Source organism: Orbicella faveolata, unplaced genomic scaffold, assembly GCF_042242905.1.
Source record: "Orbicella faveolata isolate gen_17 unplaced genomic scaffold, um_ofav_v1 contig_2, whole genome shotgun sequence".
NCBI lineage: Eukaryota > Metazoa > Cnidaria > Anthozoa > Scleractinia > Merulinidae > Orbicella > Orbicella faveolata.
In genome coordinates, this window is record NW_028301547.1 from 11693097 (window position 1) to 11713705 (window position 20609).

The window sequence follows — 20609 nt, forward strand, 5'->3', positions numbered from 1 at the left end:
AATTTTATTTGAACCGATCCACACTGTGCCACGTAGTCCACGGATCCGTTTGAAACACCGATATTTTAGTTGTTTTATCTCGCTCAGTGACCTGCTGCTCGCAGGTGCAGACCCGCTGGCCATGGAAGTGCCACTTACATAAACAGGATAATTTTAGAAATCCACCACTTCCATACCAAATGCAATCTCTCCGGCTCGGTCAGCCAGAGAGACTGTGGACTCAAGATTGTACCAAACGTTGAGACAGTCAGCAATATAATATTTACAGAATTAAAAATATTATCACTCGTACATATGAAGAATGCAACTGCGCACACTGACACCCATTCCATACTTCCAGCTATACTCATCCTTATTTCCTTCCATCTGAGCAGGCTAGGGAACGTACACTTTTTATGCATACTTGAGATGGGGGAGGGCTGGTGGGATTTGGGGGAGGGGTGTGCCAAAAAATATGGGTGGGGGAGCTGGCGGGAAAAATATGGTGCGAAAGGAGAGGTCATTGAGGGCATCTATAATAGTAAAAAGTCTACCAGAACGCCTAAAATAGCGTTTCTGAGGCTCTGAAAATTTACAGTGATAACAATGGGGTGACAGGCCTGCACAACTCCCATCCACGTGTAATAGCCGGTTAAAGCTTTGCTTTAACGAGTATATCCTTTAGGGATCTGCCCCTTTTGTACGAGACAATAGGGGGATCTTTGAATATTCTTCTAAGCAATGGTTGTTGTTGAATTAAATGCCAGTTCTGCATAAGTATTTGCTTTAAGTTAGGCACTGATGGGCGATATTGTGTGACAAAAGGCAAGATTCGCCTGTCTTGTTTACGTTTCTGTTGTAGGGCAGCTTTTCTCTCCTCAAATGTAATTTCTGCGAGAGTTGTTGAAACAAGAGTTTCAGAATACCCTCTTTCGATGAGATTTGTTTTAAATTGTGAAGTAGCAGTTTTGAATGCTGTTTCAGAGGAGTTGGTTTGGAGAAGTCTGAATGTTTCGCCCTTGATGAAGCCCTTTTTGACTCCTGGTGGGTGGCAACTCGAGAAATGCGTGTAGTGAAATGTTTCAGTAGCTTTGAGATGAGTTTTAATGTCTAGTCTAGACTTTTGTGCAAATCTTTCGCCTTTGTAAACTTTTGTGTCGAGGAACGCTGTTTCCGTGTCGGCAACTTTAGCCGTGAACTTGATAGTGGGATGGTGGCTATTTGCTAGTTCAATGAACTACGTGACTTCGTCTTTGTTTATATTCCAGATAGAGAATATATCGTCAATATACCTTTTCCAGGCGAGTGGTTTTTGAGCGCTTTGATTTAAGATTTGTGATTCTACCTTTCCCATAAAGATGTTGGCAAAAGCGACTGCCCTTTTTGTACCCATGGCTGTTCCATGTGTTTGGAGGTAGTTTTTTCCAGTAAACTGAAATGAGTTTTCTTGAAGTATAAGTTCAAGCGCTCTCCTTTATAGTAAGATTCGTATGCGTTGCATACCGTTTCTATCCCCTCCTCTTGAGGTATATTTGTGTATAGGCTTGTCACGTCCATTGAAACAAGGATAGCGTTCCCTGGTACTCTCGTTTTTTCTATAAAATTGATGAAGTCCGTCGAGTCTTTAAGATATGACTCCCGTTCTTTTGCTATGGGTTGAAGCCGAGTTTGTCTACAAATGCAGACAGTCTCTCTGTCGGACCATCACACCCAGATATTATGGGTCTTCCAACCGGAGTTGGTTTGTGAATTTTTGTAAGCGTGTAGAACACTGGTATGCGAGGCGGGTTAGGTGTTTGACAAAACCATAGTTTGGTCATGTCATCAATATAGTTGTGCTGGTGGAGTTCCTTAACTAATTGTTGTACCCTTAGGGATGTCTCTACAACCATACGACGTTCAAGGGGTTTGTAGTGTTCACGGTTGTCTAACTGGATTTGTCCTTCGAGAATTTTATCTTCAGTGTTTAGGACAACCGTTCGCGTTCCCTTGTCTGCCTTTTTAAGATTGATGTTGGGATCTTCTTGTAGCGTTTTCAACGCCTTTCGTTCTGTGTTGGGCAGATTATCCTTAGGTTTTGTAAGTTGTACTTCAGCAAGTTGAACTTTGACCTCTTCTAAGTAGCTTTCAAGAGCCACTGATTGTTGAACCGGTGGAATCCAGTTTGATTTAACGTGGAAAGGATGCGGTTCGTTGTCTTCCCCGTGGAAAATGTATTGTAGGCGCATTCTTCTAGCGAAATGGTCGAAGTCCTTCAAAAGATGGCGCCTTATTTGTGTTTCATTTTCTTTTGGTGTGGGGATAAATTTGAGACCCTTAGCTAACAAGTTAGTTTGGTCGTTTGTGAGGTCTATGTTCGAGAGGTTCTTTATGTGTTTTTTGTTTGCCTCTGTTTGTGCATGTAAACGATCGGTTCGATCCTTTTTTCTGCGTTCTTTTCGCTTTTTGTTTTGTATTTGGGATGGCTTTTTCTTCCCATGTCCCCGTTTTATAATACGAGAGTCAGAGAGTAGACAGGTATAATCTCTCTTCTGTTTATTGCTGTCATCTAATAATGTTGACAATGACATGATTTCGGCTCTAAGTTCATCGATCCTTTTTGATACATTGTTTTTGTTTACAGTTTCTTTGGGCGCCGAGCGCGCGAAAGCTGTTTTTTTGGTTACAATGTTCTTTTGTTTTTTGTTGGCCTGAACTCGTTTTTCTTGTCTTATGGCTGTGCGGAGGCCTTCGATGTTTCGATTGTGAAACCGTATCAGCGCTTGTAAATAGTCTTGCTCAGCTTTTGAGCGAAGACGTTTAATGTCTCTCTTGAAGTCATCATCCGCTCTTATGCGGGCTCTGGCTCGGTATTGTAGCGACTTTGGACAAGTCTTTCTTTCTAGGTGTCTCTTCAGGGATTTTAGCGCTGCTTGGGAACGTTCAAGTTCCTGTTCCAGTTCGTCGGGCTGATCGCGTTTACGTTTGCGGCGGTGATTTTCTCGTATGGCTTCGCGTTCATCAGTGCGGGTAATTTCTTCTCCATCAGTTGATTCACTGTCAGATTTTTCCGCCTGGTTCGTTTTGTCAGCCTGGTGGTTCACATTCATCTTCGTAGCTCCGTTGTTTTCATTCATATAACAGTCATTGCTGGTTTGAGCGTGGTCAGCTAATAGACCCTCTGATGTTACCAGGCTCATGGCCGTAAAAACTCAGGCAAGACCGCGGTTTCGATCCTTCTGGATCTCATCAGTTGCCGATAAGGAGAGCGATAGAGGCCAATGCTCGGTATCACTCAGTTAAAGGCTTGGTTTTTTCAGCTTTTAACAGTGATAACAATGGGTTGACAGACCTACACAACTCCTATCCACGTGTAATAGCCGCTTTGAGAGTTTTGCTCGAACTAGTATATCTTTGAGGATCTGCCCCTTTTATATTGTACGATAAGGGGATCTTTGAATATTTCGCTAAGCAATAATCCTGTTTTTAGGAGGACATTTCACCAGAGTAGAGCCGTTAGAGGTCATAGGTCTGCGTTGTTTCCGCTGTTATCCGCGTGTAATTTGTAGAGTTTGACACCTCTGTTTTTGGCCACGTGTTACTTTTTTTGGCTCATTTGATTGCAAGATATGTTTTAAGCTCTCTAAATATTAGCTCTGGAGGAACAAAGTTTGAAATATTCCGTGAGCATGTTGGTTACTTGCATTTTGTATTATTACAGCGAGTTTTGTTTCCCCTTGACCTCAATGTTCCCCTCGGCTTCGCCTGGGAAACACTGAGGGTGGGAAACAAAACTCACTGTTTCCCTTAGGGCCAGTCATTAAGTGCTTAATGATAAAACTGAAGCAAGCTTTGGACGTGAATTAGAATTCCCTCACCAAGGATGATTACGTCTTACAAGTGGGAAGATTAGGAGCGATTTCCAACGACAAACCAAGGTACGACTTCGGTAACACAGTTTCTTCAAAACAAAACGTAATAGCATTTCAATTTCAAATGATTTATTAAAAGTCAAATTGCCTCATTCTGTGTTTATTTGTTCTTCCCCCTTTTTCTCGAATCTTTTATGTCCTTCTTCCCTTTCTTTGATTTTGTGTTTCCATTCATTTGGTTAACACCATTCTGATTCATTCTCTGTGACTGGTTACTCTGTAATTCATTTATTCCCCCAGCTTCAGATTGTTCTTGAGTTCTTTCTGTGTCTTTGTGTTTCCTTTTCCTGCAACCAAACGTAGCAAGTGCTCTCTTTACTGATATATTAATGTAATGAAGTACTTTTCAGACATGCTAAGATATTATTGACCAAGTGTGAGGTCAAGATGGGTGGATATTGACCAAGTTCTTTTTTTGCAAGTTTATAGACCAAGACAGAGTCGAGGTCCATAAACTCGCAAAAAGAGAACGAGGCCAACATCCAGCCATCTTGACCGAACAAGCTTGGTCAATAAAGGATTTATTACATGGCTTTCGGGGAAATTTTTCTTCTGGAACACAGCAGATAGTCCCGAGTGGAGTCTCCAATTAGCCTAAATAATGCCTAGGTTAGTCTGTTTACGGTAACTACTTGATATTTGAAGCAACACGATGTACACTTAAAAAGTTTCCCATCTGCTGTCTGCATTTTAACCTCAGTCTTCATTTCACCCCTGGTCTACAGTCTTCATTTTACCCTCAGTCTGCATTTTACCCCTGGTCTGCAGTCTGCATTTTAACCTCAGTCTACATTTTACACTGACCACTAGCCTAAAGACAAGATAAAAGACAAGATCTAATCCGTAAATAAGAAATATTAGAGAGGAAAAGATTAGACCACTATGTCAAGTCTCAGTATTTTGTCTCGCATAATCACTTCGGTGAGCTAACACTGTTGGAGTTTTCATTTCTTGCACGAAAGACAATTTGAGCATAGCAATAGCATGTTACAATGTATAAATGAATTTGAAAAATGGCATATAAATCACAAAATATGCACTGAAATTCCATTAGTTACAGTTTAAATCCTAAGCTGGAGTTGATACAAGACAACTGAAGTGAACAGAGTACATTATTAATTACGTGATGTGAAGTCCTGTGAACACTGACAGCTTAGCTAATCCCTCCACAAACTTCATCCACATTCAAAGTAATACAGTACAAATGGATACCACTGTAAGTCTTGAATAGACCCATGTAAGTACATGTATGTAACCAATTTACATTTAACTATCCATTCCTTCAAACATGCTCCTGGCTTTCTTGGCCGGTTTTTTGTCGTAAGAGGTTTCATTACTGTGTACTTTACTGTATTCAGTTCAGTATAATTATTAGTCTTAAAGTTTTAACTGTGTTTCTGCCCCAATCCATCACTTACTACCTCATAAAAGTTCTTTTCATTCAAGAAAATGCAATTTCCATCCACACCACCTTCATAGTGATATATGGCTCAATTTATTTATGGGACAGACCAGGTTTCATCAATTTTCTTGAGAAAAAAAAATACCTGTCACTTTTTCTACAGTCACAAATCATTCTGAATCACAGATTTAGAGGATTTTATAAAAAATAAAATTGCTGGAGCTTGGAAATATAACAGATATTATCACAGTTTACACAAATAAACTGCAGACAATGGGTGACCAAAGTAGTTGAGACACTTAAAGAAAATGACACTTTTCAATGTTTAACACCTTATTGTATTTCACTTGCATCTAGTGTTAATTCACTGATACCCCCAGCCCCCAATTTAATGTCATGTAGGCACTGTGGTCTATGCAGTCTTGGAAATTGAAAAATGAACATTGTTTGGGAGGCGGGGGGAGGGGGCAGGTTTCCAAGATACTCAAAAATGTGTCTCAACCTTTTGTCACTCATTGCAGCTTGCTTGAGCTGCACTAGGGAATGTTGGTTCTCGTTCTTTTCTGTACAGACCTCACTCTCACTGAAACATACTAGCAAAAGTATGGCTCGGTGACATAACAACACAAGTTGACGAGGCTTGCTCAACACAACAACTTTATTCTCTAAGCATCTTGGGTAATACAACAGCTTAACACAACTTCCGGTTACGAATATATTACACTCACCACTATATTATCCCTGTCCCTGCACATTTAATATTGATATCATCAGGACTTACTAATCTACTAGTCAACCAGTAGGCTGATATATACTAAAACAATTAGATTACTCGCTCTCGATTTCTATGCATAATAAGTTGACTCGGACTGCACCCTCATCAGCTACATTTGTGTATCCCGCAATAGAAATCTCGAGCTCATAATTTAAATTAAATTGTGTGAATAGAAATTACACTAATCGTTACCTTGTCTCCTTTTGTTGTCCAACTTGTCCTGTTATTGCTAACACGCCATTAACAGCCTCTGTTCCAATAACCTTAAATGCAAATTCAGATCCAATATCGAGATTGTCATACATAAATCCATTTCTGAAGTTCGATTTCGAGACAGAAGCATTGAAACAATTGTGAACCAAACATCCAACATGATCAACGCCAAATTTGTTTACTACGCCGACAAGTGTACTTCCGACTGTTGGCTTGAATACGATGAAATTAACTTTGACGTCGAAGTGGATGTAGGGCAGTTCATCCAGAATAGACCCAGTTCTTTGCTGAATTTGAATACTCTCGTAATTTACAGGAACACCTTCCAGAACGTCTGAATACTTCATTAGCTTACTGTTTAACTCTTCCTTCACCCCTTCTTTTAAACGACCAAGATAGCGCGAATGAAGTCCAATATGTTCTGTCGACTCAACCCGAATAAAACAAGAATTCCTTTCCGAACATTTTCTTTTCGCTTCTTGCAAAGAAATCCCGTAGGACACACGTGAAGACGAAGACGCCATGTTGAAATTCGACCGCTGACCTTCGCGCGACGGTCGGCTAAACTCATCCCCAGGGCCTTCTCTACTTTTCAAATCGTCGAGGAGAAGGCCCTGGGGATCCCTGGGGATCTGGTTGAATATAGTATGCCTGCAAGACACCTAAGAATACACAGATCATTGTCATACACACTTTAAAACACTGTAAGCCGGAAGTAGCATGGAAGCGAGGTCTAAGGGCCCTCCAGATTTCCCGCGAACTTTGAAATAGCCTGCAGAACAGGCGAATTAGCGGCACAGAGAGCGAAACGCGATACACGAGCGCGGAGCGCGTTTAGCTCTCTACCCCGCTAATCCGCCTGTTCTGCAGGCTAACTTTGAACGAGTTAACGTGGAGGCGTGAGGCGGAAACCTCTTCGATTGACTGACTGACGGAATGAATGAATGAATGAATGAACTTAAGTGTCAGAGTGTTTAGCTAGATATTAGCAGGAGTCATAATCGGGGACGGAGACCGTAAGCGCGCGCCATTTCTAGTATTGGGGTTATCCCCATGATATGGGACAATAATTCTATTTTTAGAACAAATTGCGCCATCGCCTCAGGCACACGCGCGTACATGCTGCGAGGATTTTTGCGGATGTCGCGCGGGGGAAATGGCGTCCGAAATTTCCGAAATTTTTCATGTTTTTCAGTTGGCCCACAACTCAATGCGTTTACGTCTGTTGGAATTTTGCTTAAGTATTTTCGTCGTAAGCTGCTCCAGTTTGAGTGAAGTAAGACAGTGTCGAATTTAGGTATGTTCCGCTGTAAGCTTATATATATCGCTGACCAAGTTGTGTTCCGACGGATGCTTCTTTTACATGAACTGTACATCATTCCACTTTAAATTTCACATATGTTGAAGATTAACAGCTTTTCCATTACACAGCAAAAAACTAGCTGGATATATTTAGATATAGCAGAGCTTCAGGACTTCATAGTTTCCTAGGTCCTCTTGCCACACGCTTGCGAGGAATTTGCCAGTCTATCGCGACCGAAAAGTAAAACAAAATAATTGCTAGTTTGAGTTTCGCCTGAATTGTAAGCAACACTTGATGTTTCACTGGCATCAAGGTCCAATAACTTTACGTCCGTAGATACTGCTAAGTTTTACTCGTGTAAAAATCCAGTAAATTCTCTGTTGTCGATGAATGAGAGCGCCCGCCGATGCGTGTTTTGTACAGTCAGTAAACATGACAAATTGTACTTCCGCCGCACTTTCGTGTGAAAGCGTACATTGAACTCAAACAATAACTCTATAGTTTTTAAATATGTTTAAGATTGATAAATGTTTGAAAACATATTAAAAGCTAAGCTGAAAATATGTGAATAAAGCAGAAATAATCAGCGAAGTTTCGATGACGCTTTCTTTAATCAACTTCGAATAACGATTTCGATTTTATTGATCGAGTTATCAAAACTCGTTGTCTATTTTCATTTTTCGCAGTGTAAAACTTCACTATGCTTATGTTGAAGAACACACATGATGTTAGTAGCCTTTTTTGCGTTCGTGAAATTTGTCGAAGCATCTCAGCACAAAAGATAACGAAAGAAATCTTTGTCAAGATTTGTTGACAACTGAAAACACCGACTCGGACTTGAAGGTGCACGAGCTGCACTATGCAAATGAGCTAATTGTACGCGTCAGACTTTCCTTTCAAAAACTTTTGCAAACTCACCAAAAAAGCAGAAGTTAAACAATAAGAAACCATCAAAACAGGTTTTGGTTATGATACACCATTGTCTGAGAAACTCACAAATTAACTCGATACCAGAGTAGAGAGTTTTCTTGCTATATTCTTAAGTCAAAACAAACGCAAAAGCATACGCGTAAGCTTACAACTAGCAGATAACTAGCAGATCTTATTATTCATTCCCAGCGCGAGATTGAAGTCTTGTTTTCGACCCTGAAAAACCCACCTTTTCCGTTAGCTCAGAGCATAAAACTACATATAAGCGCTCTGGTTCGTATTCGCTGCCTTATCCCCTGCCATCGCTGTGAAAAATACGCAAGACAATCTCTCAAGGTCTCTCAACTCTCACCATTTGATCACGCAACGTGACAGCATCCACACGAGAGCCCCCGACATGTGCGTGGATCCGCGCGGATATATGACGTCAGGATGGCGCAATTTGTTCTAAAAATAGAAAAATTGTCCCATATCATAGGTACGCGCGAATCCCGAGACTTACGGTCTCCGTCCCCGATTATGGCTCCTGATATTAGCTAATTGTGGACACTAAAAGAACATTCCAGTACAAAGTAAAAAATTAAAATAAGGATGCTACGAATGTTGATGATCTGTTTTAAAATTTAAAATCGTTGTAAAATCGCTCAAAATTGCAATTTTGAATTTGTTTAGAATATTCACAGATTTATAATTTTCCTTAGAAGGTGATAAAATTGCATTGTAGAGGTTACAATTGTTCGATTTGCAATTTAGAAGTGGAAAAGTTGAAACCAGAAAATATTCCTAGCGCAGTCACTAAATGAAAGTCAGATTGGAAAGTGGACACTGAGTGGACAGTGGAAAAATTAAAGTTTTGGTTGAAAGGTAGACGCCTAAACCAGCAAGGAAATAAAAAGCAACTGTTGGAAAAGTAAGAGCTTGGCCAGTGACAGCTGCTGGTTGATGTTTACATTGTACTATTGCTGCTATTTAATGTACTTACATTTGAAGTTTTATTTTTATTCCTTTTATGACAGAGTGCTGGCATTCACAGCCATACCGAAATACCGTGATAATGTTTTCGACCCAGACCCAGAAAAGAGCTACACAAAGGCGAAACTTAAAAGACATTTAGAAAACGATAAAGAAAACATGATAGATAATTTGTTGATTTCTTCGTCAGCCAAAAATCCAGAGGAATTGTTCCCAACAGATGAAGTGGCGAATGAAGTTTTCAACACTAATTTTTCAGTTCTTCCAAATCTTCAACATATCAAAAATACCGGCAAGTCTATTAAGAAGTATGATAATGTTGATGCTGTTGTGAACTCAAATGGCAAAGGGTTGCGAATGATGAGATTTGTCCATGACTCACAAGTGTACAAGGATCCACAAAAAAAAAGTATGTCTTTGTGCGAACGTGCTGTTGGGCCTCTAACAAGAGAGATCGTAAATGCAAGATTAAATTAACATTACAAGCAGGCAATACTGATAAAATTAAAATTTTTACTTTGCTGTTTTCCAGTGGATCACCTTTATTCTTTCAATATACAACCGAATATGTGATCAGTCGATTTCGCCTCCATTCTTTCGCATCGCTTTGCCCTTTCGATCTCATGACTCGACGCTTTGGTCCACTGAAACCGCGAGAGAATAGGGGTTGGCAAAAGATCTTTCCTTTTCCCAACTGCGCTTGTAGTCTGTAGAAACAAAACCTGCGCTTGTAGTCTGTAGAAACAAAGTGTTCTGAGCCGCAAAACAGAGACGTGTTCGAAGAATTGCTGTTGGGGGTAGGCTCAATTTCTGCCGCCCACTCGAGTCCGTTCTAGTTCCTCCCCGAGCTCAAGTCAAGTCAAGTCATCTTCATTTAGGCAGGGTAGCCCCATCAGCCATAGGTTGGTATCCAAAGGGGCCCTGCGTAAAATTAAGACTACTGAGATAAAAAAATTCAGAATTTTAAAAATTACCTCAAAGTTATGTACAAGGAGTTTAAAAATTGAATAAAAAGGAAATAACATAACAGGGTATAGTAGGGGCGCGGACACCTTTCTCGAACAGCGGAGTCTATATCGAACCTATATAATTACGGTACTTCTAGCCTGCGTAGCAAGGGTTCCCGAGAGAGAGCTTCGTCGAGTTTTTGCTCTCTCTCCAATTTACGCGCGGCCAGAATGTTCGTATGGGAACGCTTGAACGCAGGCTTCGGCATTTCAAAAACCGCTTGGCAATTCAAACTGAACAAATTTCGAAATTTGTTATTATTTTCACGATGAAGAAGTGCGATCTAACACCGCATCTACTTAATTACGGGGAGGAAAGGAGTGGTGTCTCAATGCAAAAAAAATATATTTTCGAAAGCTCTTATTGGATGGGAAAGGTTAACACCAGTAAGAAATTGTTTGTTTCAAAGGAGTTTATTTAGATCGAAATTTCCACGCGATCTTTAGTTTTTAACCTCGAAGAAGCCGGAAAAAAGTTCTAAAAATAGGTTTTGTGTCGTTTGCTTTTCATTTGCATGCCGTTTGTTGCAGATGTTACTGAAAAATTGATGCGACAAAATAATTGAGTGAGAACAATGACTAAGATATTCTGAGTAGGTTCATTTACAGCAGTTGTTTTGTGAAGTGCTTTGTTGAGAACAATTCCTCTTCAAGAAGAATATTGTTGCGATGTTTTTCGGCACACTGCCTTTTCAATGCTCTTGTTTCCCGACCTTGTTCACAGATCAACATGAATATTTTTCTGATACCAGCATGGTATCTGGAATAGCAGACTTATGTTTAATAATGTATTCAACACCAACCGATGGAATAGTTAAAAAAGATTAAGGTCTAAAGCCTAAGGTTGGTTTTGACTGAATTTCTTCAGTTGGGCAACAAAAAACAAAGACAATTTTCCAGATTAAAGCTAAATTCTCCTTAGGCTTAGTGACATGGGATCTGTTGATAGAAGCAGACCATTCATTATCAATTCATATGTGTCATTACGAGCCCCTGTAGCGACAACATTGTTATACAATGCAAACTGGTCGCCAAAAGATTGAAGTCTTTGGTAGCCAAGAAAACAATAGCTTTATTAAACACGCGTTTGGTTTTTTTTTCGCTCCTGTCTTGAACTCAACTAGCTGTCTTCACAGGGACTTGAACATTCTCTGCAAATACGAGTGACCTTCTATCCGGTGATCTTGATCGGTGACTGATGGAGAGAATTTTCACTTACATAGCTGCGTTGTTTACTCGTCTGCTGTTTTGCCTCCATGCGATCTCCATGATTTACTGGTTGGTGACTCTCAAGAGAGACAAAACGTATTACCTGTTTCTACTTCTTCTTGTGGCTCTTCTGGTGGAAACAATAATCACCGTCGGATTTCGCAAGGGACACGAGTACAGCTGGTAAGTCGGTTGCATTGATGACTAGATATACATGCTGGCAATGGAAGTAAGGATATCATATTGTATGGTTTCGCTGGCCATTCTTTCGACATCAATTTATGGTTTTTCATCTTGACTATAAGTTATCTGTGAAGTCCATGAACTAAGAGTCTAATAATTACTTTAAGAAATTTAACGAGGTACAACAAAAGTAAAGATATCATCAATCGAGACAATTCGACCAGGGTCTTGTGCAGAAACTAAGCATTTTTTTTTTCATTTTTACATGCTGATTACGTTATCCTGCGGATCAGCGCTTCTATCAAGAACAGGTTTAGTTTAACAGCACGCAGAGGCAAGCCTAGCTGACTTTATTGAAAATGACAAGCGGAATTTCTTTCACTACAAACTCAAACATACTGAGTTCCGTTTGCATTTCATTTAGCCGATCTAAAGAAGAACTTGACTGAAGAGGTAGATAGCACATATATCAGTCGGGTTTAGATTTTACTCAAGCGATCTACTTACTACAATATTTCATTAACCAAAAACATTATTCTCCACAGTGTAAGTCTACAGAAGTTTACAGACAACTTGAAGTTTTTTTATGCGAACTTGTCTCGCTCGCCTTTATGCCGGACAGCAGTCTTAAATAAACATGTACTAAGAGCATCTTGATCCCTTGTGTAATTTAATTCATTGTTTTTTCGGCGGCCTAGCAACGGCGGTGCTGTAACTATTCCATATGATCTCATTGTGTTTCGTTCTTACATGACAACTAGAGGAAACTGAATTCACTCCACGCATTCTGTACGAAAAGTTGGTTCTGTAAAACATACCTGTGAAATAAAAATATTTATCTTAAGACAGTGATGTCAATGTGAGAGATTGACTGCCATGAGAGGACGTTTACAGATAAATTTCATATTGTCATATTGCTTTAATTATTTTTAATTACTTTTTTGGATATTTCTTCTATCACTATCTTGAACAGTAAGACGATGGGCACGTATAATGGCCATGTTGGGATTTGTACTCAGTTCATATTATCAAGCATTCAGAAAGCCAGCAGAAATTGCATAACTGATATTAAGGCACGGAAGCATTATTAAAATAAAACCTTGTTAAAGTGGACATTCCCTTAAAATTGTGAATATATTTATTTTAGGCCACTCTTAATCATTATTGAAATTTGAAAACAGATTACAGAAAAGCCGCTGGAGGTCGATTGAGTTCTTCTTGGCCAAATTTGAATTGTCTTATGCAAATATGCTAATTCAAGGTACAGGCGACATAAAAACCCCGTACTAGCATGAGCAGGTGGTTCATTGCCGGGTGGAATCGCGCCAATTTCCTGAGAAAACTTTCAATGCAATCTGTAATTGTCAGTTTCCTATTCAAAGAACTACAATGAAGCAGATTTCGTTGTGGCAATTCTCCAGTCCTGAAAAAAAGAGGTTTTAGCGTCAACTTTTTCACAGCGAATTCTCGTTCTTTTGTTCATTGCTTTCTGTCACTCACTCTCCTGTCGTGTTATATAATTACACTGTTCATCTTTATCTTTAACCTTTAGGGTGACATTGACCAAAATTTTAAGGACTGTTCCCAAGAAAAAATACCCAAACTTAGCCTTTGGTGAGAACTTTTTATTAATTTCTCCACTTTCTTGCACCTAATTCTGAATAAGATACATACTTTACTACTTCTTTCCGAAAAAGGAAACAAAAGGAATAGCATTTTGAGTTTCTTAGTAAATAAGCGATTCAACTGAGCAAACTGTTAATGCAAATTTGTCAAATCATGATCAGATACAGTCCAGATGGTCTTTTTCAGGCTCAAATCATAAAAATAGAACTTTTATTCTCGGCTCAACCTCAGCTTGAAACTTCAATGAAAAGTTTGCTCGTCAAGACGTTTTTCTAGGTAAATTCGGTGCTTTAGAACCCGGCATTCGAACAACGGACATAAAGTATAAATTTAATACAAGGTTGTTATCTCTCCTTATTTCCTTTAACTTTCAGTTACTTAGGGGTGCCACAGCGAGAATTTTAAACAAATTACAGGAAACTGCCATTGAATGCACGTCATGGAATGAACATTCTATTGCCTGGCTCTGCGGGTTTTTGTAACAAAAAAATCAGTCTACTAGTTATACTGACGTAGATGACTTTGTCGCCCTCAGATTCGAACAATGCTCGAAAGGTGCTTTCTTGTTTTTTTTTAAGACATTTTCCCTCCTTTTAAGTGGATTCCTTGTTAATAAACCTTGCCAACTTTAGCTTTACTTTGCGACCCTCCGAATCCATTAGAATCGTTTTTCAGTGTAAAATCCCATTACACTTTTTACAAGCCTCCGGCTTTGAATGCGCTTTTAAAGAAATAGCTATCAATAGTTTCCGCTAACGTAATAGACTGGAACAACGAGAAACTCCCTTGAATAACTGAGGGCTCTGCGAGATTCAATTTTTACCGCAGTCCATTTGGTGTAAATGCAAAATAAAACAATTTGAAGCGTTTCCTGGGGAATATTTATGATCATGAACAGTACAGGGATAAGGAGATAGTTGATAAGTAGATTTGAAATCAATTTAAAAAAGTGGAGATTGAAGCAGTTTAGAACCTTCAGTCTTGAATAATTTATAGATAGAGAATTACAGAATTTCGTAAATGGTTTGAACTCAGGAGTATCAGTAGTTCGTATAGTGTGGTCGTCCGGGTGAGGCTAGTTCTGAAAAGAACTGTTGTTGGTGACTGACGTTTCGACAACCTTAGCGGAAGTCATCTTCAGAGTCAAGTGAATAGTTACTATGTTACGTTAACTTGGACGACAGAGCCAACGACTTGCGAACAACTACATCAGTTCGGTAAGTACTGTCAGACGAATACGCCAACAACTTTGGTTCAACCACCGCTGCAAAGACCAGGGTCTCGTTCCGGCCGGACATAAACTTTAGTCTCCGTTGAACACACAAGAGGCCATCCAGATCGTCAAATCCACCTGCAGACGTCTGGTCAAAGCCCGGATAAACGACTGTCACAGAAGACTCAACTACTGCAACAATAAACTACAACAACAACTTGACAAACTTAAACAACTGTTACCGACTAACTTACTCACAAAATGGACGCACTTGTTAACGACAAACAAACTTACGAAGAACTTAAACGCGACCAGACGCCAACACTTCAACGTAAACTTAACAGCAAAATACTTACGATTAAAACGACTGACGCTATCGACACTCAACGCTACTATCGACTGAGGTGCTCAGTACCTCAACCACCGAAACTTAACGGACTACCGAAACTGCACAAACCTGGTATACCGATGCGACCTATAGTGTCATTCTATGGGTCCCCTACGTATCAACTGTCTAAGTACTTGACGACAATACTGCAACCCCTTACTGACAAATCAAGACGCAAACTACAATCTAAGGAGAACTTTATTGACGCTATTAAGACTACAGATACCTGACGACTACAAACTTGTGTCTTTTGATGTGAAATCACTCTTCACCAGTATTCCACTTCAATTGGCATTACAGTGTAGCGAGACCGCTATACAACAATCTACTGTTAAACTCCCTTTACCGAAAGAAGACATCAGGGACTTACTGAACCTTTGCCTTACATCGACTTACTTTCAGTATAACGGTAAACACTACAAGCAGTTGCATGGAACAGCAATGGGGTCGCCTGTTTCTGTTGTTGCCGCAGAAATTGTGATGCAACACGTGGAGGAACGCGCCCTTGCAACTTGCCGACAAACGATACCGCTTTGGTTACGCTACGTTGACGACACCTTTACCGCCGTTCACAAAGACGAAATTGACGATTTTCACGACCACCTAAACGAACAGAAAGCCGACATCCATTTTACTAAAGAGATCGAAGAAAATGGAAAACCTCCTTTTCTAGACTGTTTGGTAAGCCGCGACAACAACGAACTGCGAACGACAGTGTACAGAAAACCGACGCATACCGACAGATTACGTGACGAATCATCCTACAACCCGACTTCACACAAAGCCACGACTATAAAGACTTTGACGAGACGAGCGCAACTAGTTTGTGACACACTGGACAGCTTACTTGACGAAAACAGATACCTTGAAAGTGTTTTTCACAAAAACAACTACAACGCTGACTTTATTAGACGAAACATTTACCGACCTACTAAAGCTGACGCAACGAACAGGAACCCAACGCCTGTTACTACAGTGACCATACCTTACATTAAGGGTACTTCTGAGACCATCTCACAGATTCTACAGCCCTACACCATCCGTATAGCCCACAAACCTACAACTACGTTACGACACTTACCGACCAACGTGAAAGACAGGGACGAACCTAACAACAGACAGGGAGCAGTTTACAAGATCAAATGCTCCGACTGCCAGGCTTCCTACATTGGTGAGACCGGCAGAAACCTTGACACGAGACTGACTGAACACAAACGAGCCACGAGAAATGGTGATGCCAACAATCACATCGCTGTACATTATCAACTGACAAACCACAACATTGACTGGGACTCTGCTCAGTGCCTAACCTACAGTACAATCTATTTTCAACGACTGACTCTGGAAAGCTGGTCCACCAACCTAGAACAAACGCCACTTGACAGATGTCAACAACTACCGGCGCCTTACAAACGACTTCTCCATGACGGAAACGAAACCGACAAACGGACTTCCAACAGACCGACTTACTTTGACTAACAATAGTCGGACCAAAAACCGACCAATTTGACTAACAATAGACGGATCGAAACCCACCGATGACTGATGACAAACTTTGCACGAGTCTTTCAGCCAATACCATCATGGCTAAACTGACCAATCATGTTCAAAGGACCAGACTCATAACATCATCGACTGACAAAAACTATCCACTTGACTCTGAAGATGACTTCCACACAGGTTGTCGAAACGTCAGTCACCAACAACAGTTCTTTTCAAAACTACCCTCACCCGGACGATCACACTATACAAACTAATTACAGAATTGTCTGTTTGATGGTCTGTGAGTACATTTCCCCTGTTTTAATCGTATTTGCAGGATTAGCATTTGGTGGCTTCTGAAAACTGACAATCAGTAGGAATCAGGCACCCTGATAAAGTCAAACAGCAGTGCTGTTACTAGTTCCTTGCTCCAAACTGATTTAGATGTTCGCCGGTCCGAGTTTGGACGAGATGCACTTTAGATGACCTCTCAGTCTCAGATAACTGGCCCATCCACCGGATAGATAACGTTTTCCGAGCCCAGCATAAGCAGGTCCTTGAAAGTAGGCAGAAGTAAACACAACTGACTGTCTCATTCACCAATGTCTTCTTGCTAAATTGTATAGTTTGCTTGTTGCCAGTCTCGTCCCCAAGTCCCTCACGTTTTCGGCCAGCAGTGAATGATTCTTGACAATGGCAAAAACGATTGCGGCCGCACATCAATGTGCAATGTACTGAGTGGATGCATTTGATTACAGGTTCTGTCCAAGCATGTTTTTATACTTGATGACAATGATCCCTTGTGACTGGATCGCCAAAATACAAGTCCTCGATTGTGTCGCATCCAGCAAAGACGCAAGTACTACCTGTATAACTGCTGTTAATGAAACTACAGAAATCTTTCAAGTGAGTAGCCTGTTGCATAAAACATAGACTGCATACAGGGTCCCTGTCGTGTAACAAGGACTGGGTGACCGACAACTTCATTCCTAGGGTCTCTCATCTTACCCCCTCCTGGAGCGAGAGAGGAGCCTGGTTGGGTAGCTAGTGCTTAAAAACAACAGTGGTTTATACCAAAAGTAACCAAGATCAATGGCAGTAAGCATACTGAGACTGACACACAACCATACCTCGTTTTTATTAGTCAAAATATCTAGCCGTTTGTCATTTCAAACCACACCTCAAATTATCACTTGCCCTAACTCGTTTGTCTTCCTTAAAGGCGACAAGAGTCGAATATTTATTCGAGTCGCCTGTCAAGAGATATTTGTGGCGTGCAATAAGTCGGGCTTAGAACTCGTGACTACACTGGTAGCTCTTATTACCATAGAATTATATGATTGAAACAAAATTTATATGCATATTTTAGCGACACCAAACTTTGGACTTTAATTCTATTTTGCTTTCTTTCATACAGTTACAATTGCTTGCCCGCGCGACTAGTTCCAGAACTAATCGAGGCGGGGGCGGCGGGGGGGGGGGGGGGGGGTTGCAAACGTATAAGGCCAATACTCTGCTCAGTTCCGGAGAAATCAATTGAGAAAACTGAATGCATCGTCTTTAGGAATTAATTTTTTTCTTTTCTCTGTTTTAGTTTCTCCAAGGACTACAAATCACTGACGACGAAAGACTGCTGTACACTATGGAGCAGGCTCTGGTTCTTATCTTGGTCATTGGCAGGTGGCTCCTCCCAAAAGGAGGTATATCACGTGATCAATTGTCCCAGTTGCTGCTAATCTACATTGGCACAGCGGCAGACATTATGGAGTTCACGGAGATAATCAAGGAAGATGACATCAGAAGAACAAACCCGAAAATGCTTCAGAACAATCACTTTGTCAACGCCGTGATTCTTTTTTGGAGCGTGAGCCTCTTTCAATTTCCACTGACGATTTACGCCATGGAAAGAACTGCTCAGAGGCTGGAAAAAGAGAAGGCTGAGCTAGAAGAGCAGCTAAAGAAAATCAAAGGAGAGAAAGATGTTCGAAGACGGAGAAATCAAGTCGCGCCTTCACCGGCATTGTACACGTATAAAAAGAACCACAGTCAGGACAGTAAGGAACAAGATGAAATACGTGTTAGATATATTCAGACCAAATTTGGACTCGAGATTAAACCGGAAATGACGTCAGTTACAAGCATGGACGAGGAGGAAGCTACAGTGCACGTTTCTCAGGGAGCATGTAGCCGCTGTTGGCACAAAGTTACCAAAGCACTCGACAATGCTACCACTAAGATGCAGGATTACACCGAACTTGTGAGTTTGCTTATACCCATGTTCATGCAAGACGGACCGTTTCTTATCATTCGCTTAATCGTCATCGCCTATTATCAAGTTTACCACGATACTTTGTACTTTCTTACCGTTAAGAACGCTCTAGTTGTGATGCTGCAAGTCTACCGCATTTTCGTTTTGTACTACAAGCCACCAGAAGAAGACATTGACGAGTTTTTCCCTGAGAGCGATCCTTCACACAGGCTGTGTAACGTACAGACGGCCATTAACTCTGTACAGCACACAAGGCTTGCTATCAGATTGGTGTCTAGGCTCCACAGACAGGCAAAATGGCGCCGCGGTGCAGGACGCACTCTAGGTCGCGTCAAAAAGAGAAGTACTTCTTCGCAGAATCATCAAAACGATGAGGAAAAGAAAGATACCATCCCTTAAAGAAACGTCCTACTCATTTCGAGAAAGACTCTTTTTGTTGTTGTTTATTTTCCACGTGTTGTGCTCGTGGTAAAAAGATTTCTCTCTCTTCGTAGGTTGAAGGACGGAATTTCACATTGCTCTGCTCTGTCCTCTTTCGATTTTTGTATTATTTTCACATAGCAGATTCCCTAAACTGAAGGAAAGGCCACAGACGAAAATTTAAGAAAGAGAGGAGACCCAAGACAAACCAAATTCAAGTTTGACTAAACCGCAATCATGCATTAGGTTAAAGCAGGAGACATAATCGGGGACCCGTTCCCGATTATGGCTCCTGGTTAAAGTTCGACAGGAGTACACAGCTATTGCAACAGAATACTGAGAAGACCTACGATATTATTGTTAATTGAGACATTGTTTGGTTAATTTTTGTGAATTCCTATTGGATAGCAAATTAAAGACAATCATCGTCCGTGTTGTGAGCTTTGAAACATTCAATAATTTCTACATTGTCCATGCTAGTGTTGATAATTATGAGATAACGGTCGACAAAATCTCTTGTCTGCGTCAGAATTCAAATGGTACCTAGCTGTTGTTAGGTGAACTGTTACTAGGCTCCTCCCCTCTTCTGAATTTACAAACTTTTCAAGCCAAATAGGCCGCGTTCGATATATCAATAATCTAACGTGGCTCCGAAGCTTTCGGGTCAAAATTGTAAATTTTTAAAGTTTCTTTTGTCTCCCAATTCCCAAAAGAGACTTGGATACAAAGAAAACAACACCAAATATAGAAGTTTGTCCTGAAAGCCTCGGAGCCATGTTAGAATATTGGGATATCGAACGTGGCCTAATACCAAGCCGGCTGAACAACGACGAAGACAACAGTAAGGCCATTATAGATTGCTTTCACATACGATGATAACCCTTTAAAAGAGAGATGTTGAAAAAACATAGGACCGAACACGACAATAAGCTACCTATTTCAATTTATACGGGATTTTCAGTCATGCTTAGGGAGACGACAGTTTTTAGCATAAGGTTTAGTACATACCACCCGGTGTTAACGAATGTGATAAGGAAATAAATCTAGTGGAATTGGTCATTTATGATAACGTTCTTGATGGATTGTGTCATGTAAATAACGAAGTCTTGTTCAACGCGGAGGAGGACAGTAGAAGAGGCTGGAGCATTGCAAGTCTATTGCAGTAGCCTACGAGCAGACTCACGTTTGGGGATTGAGCGCGAGTGGTGCGGGCGCACGCGTGAGTGGTGAAGCCGCGAGCACTTTATTCGCGCCTCCTGACTCCTCCCCGCCGGATCGCCTCCCTTTTGATATTCGCTCTTTGCCGCTCGCGCGTGTGCTCCCAAAT

At 40.7% G+C, this 20609-nt stretch overlaps 2 protein-coding genes and 1 pseudogene across 3 annotated transcripts; 1 reads left to right on the top strand and 2 right to left on the bottom strand.

Moving 5' to 3' along the window:
• Positions 1–426: 426 nt before the first annotated feature.
• LOC149111969 (uncharacterized) lies at positions 427–3886 on the bottom strand (annotated as a pseudogene).
• A 56-nt stretch (positions 3887–3942) lies between these two features.
• LOC110046011 (DNA-directed RNA polymerase I subunit RPA43-like) lies at positions 3943–6846 on the bottom strand. The gene is made up of 2 exons (XM_020751671.2): positions 6260–6846; positions 3943–4177 (listed from the first exon to the last, which is right to left on the bottom strand). The coding sequence occupies exons 1-2, from the start codon at positions 6802–6804 to the stop codon at positions 3991–3993; spliced, it is 732 nt and encodes a 243-aa protein (XP_020607330.1). The 5' UTR covers positions 6805–6846; the 3' UTR covers positions 3943–3990.
• Positions 6847–11505: 4659 nt separating this feature from the next.
• On the top strand, positions 11506–20341 carry LOC110046012 (transmembrane protein 26-like). Of its 2 annotated transcripts, XM_020751672.2 has the most exons (3): positions 11506–11884; positions 17352–17499; positions 18188–20341. In XM_020751672.2, exons 1-3 carry the CDS (start codon positions 11691–11693, stop codon positions 19259–19261), a joined length of 1416 nt encoding a protein of 471 aa, XP_020607331.2. In that variant the 5' UTR covers positions 11506–11690; the 3' UTR covers positions 19262–20341. The 2 variants fall into 2 exon arrangements, 1 of the variants encoding a protein (XP_020607331.2); XR_016207308.1 differs by lacking the exons at positions 17352–17499; positions 18188–20341 and adding an exon at positions 12430–13010 and having other exon boundaries at positions 11812–11884.
• The last annotated feature ends 268 nt before the right edge of the window (positions 20342–20609 follow it).

Coding starts and splice junctions, on each gene's coding strand:
- LOC110046012 (XM_020751672.2), top strand. CDS start 11,691: ATGGAGAGAATTTTCACTTACATAGCTGCGTTGTTTACTCGTCTGCTG. Junction 11,885..17,351: donor AAGGGACACGAGTACAGCTG/GTAAGTCGGTTG, acceptor ATTTGATTACAG/GTTCTGTCCAAGCATGTTTT. Junction 17,500..18,187: donor AAACTACAGAAATCTTTCAA/GTGAGTAGCCTG, acceptor TCTCTGTTTTAG/TTTCTCCAAGGACTACAAAT.
- LOC110046011 (XM_020751671.2), bottom strand. CDS start 6,804: ATGGCGTCTTCGTCTTCACGTGTGTCCTACGGGATTTCTTTGCAAGAA. Junction 4,178..6,259: donor GGACAACAAAAGGAGACAAG/GTAACGATTAGT, acceptor GTTTGGTTGCAG/GAAAAGGAAACACAAAGACA.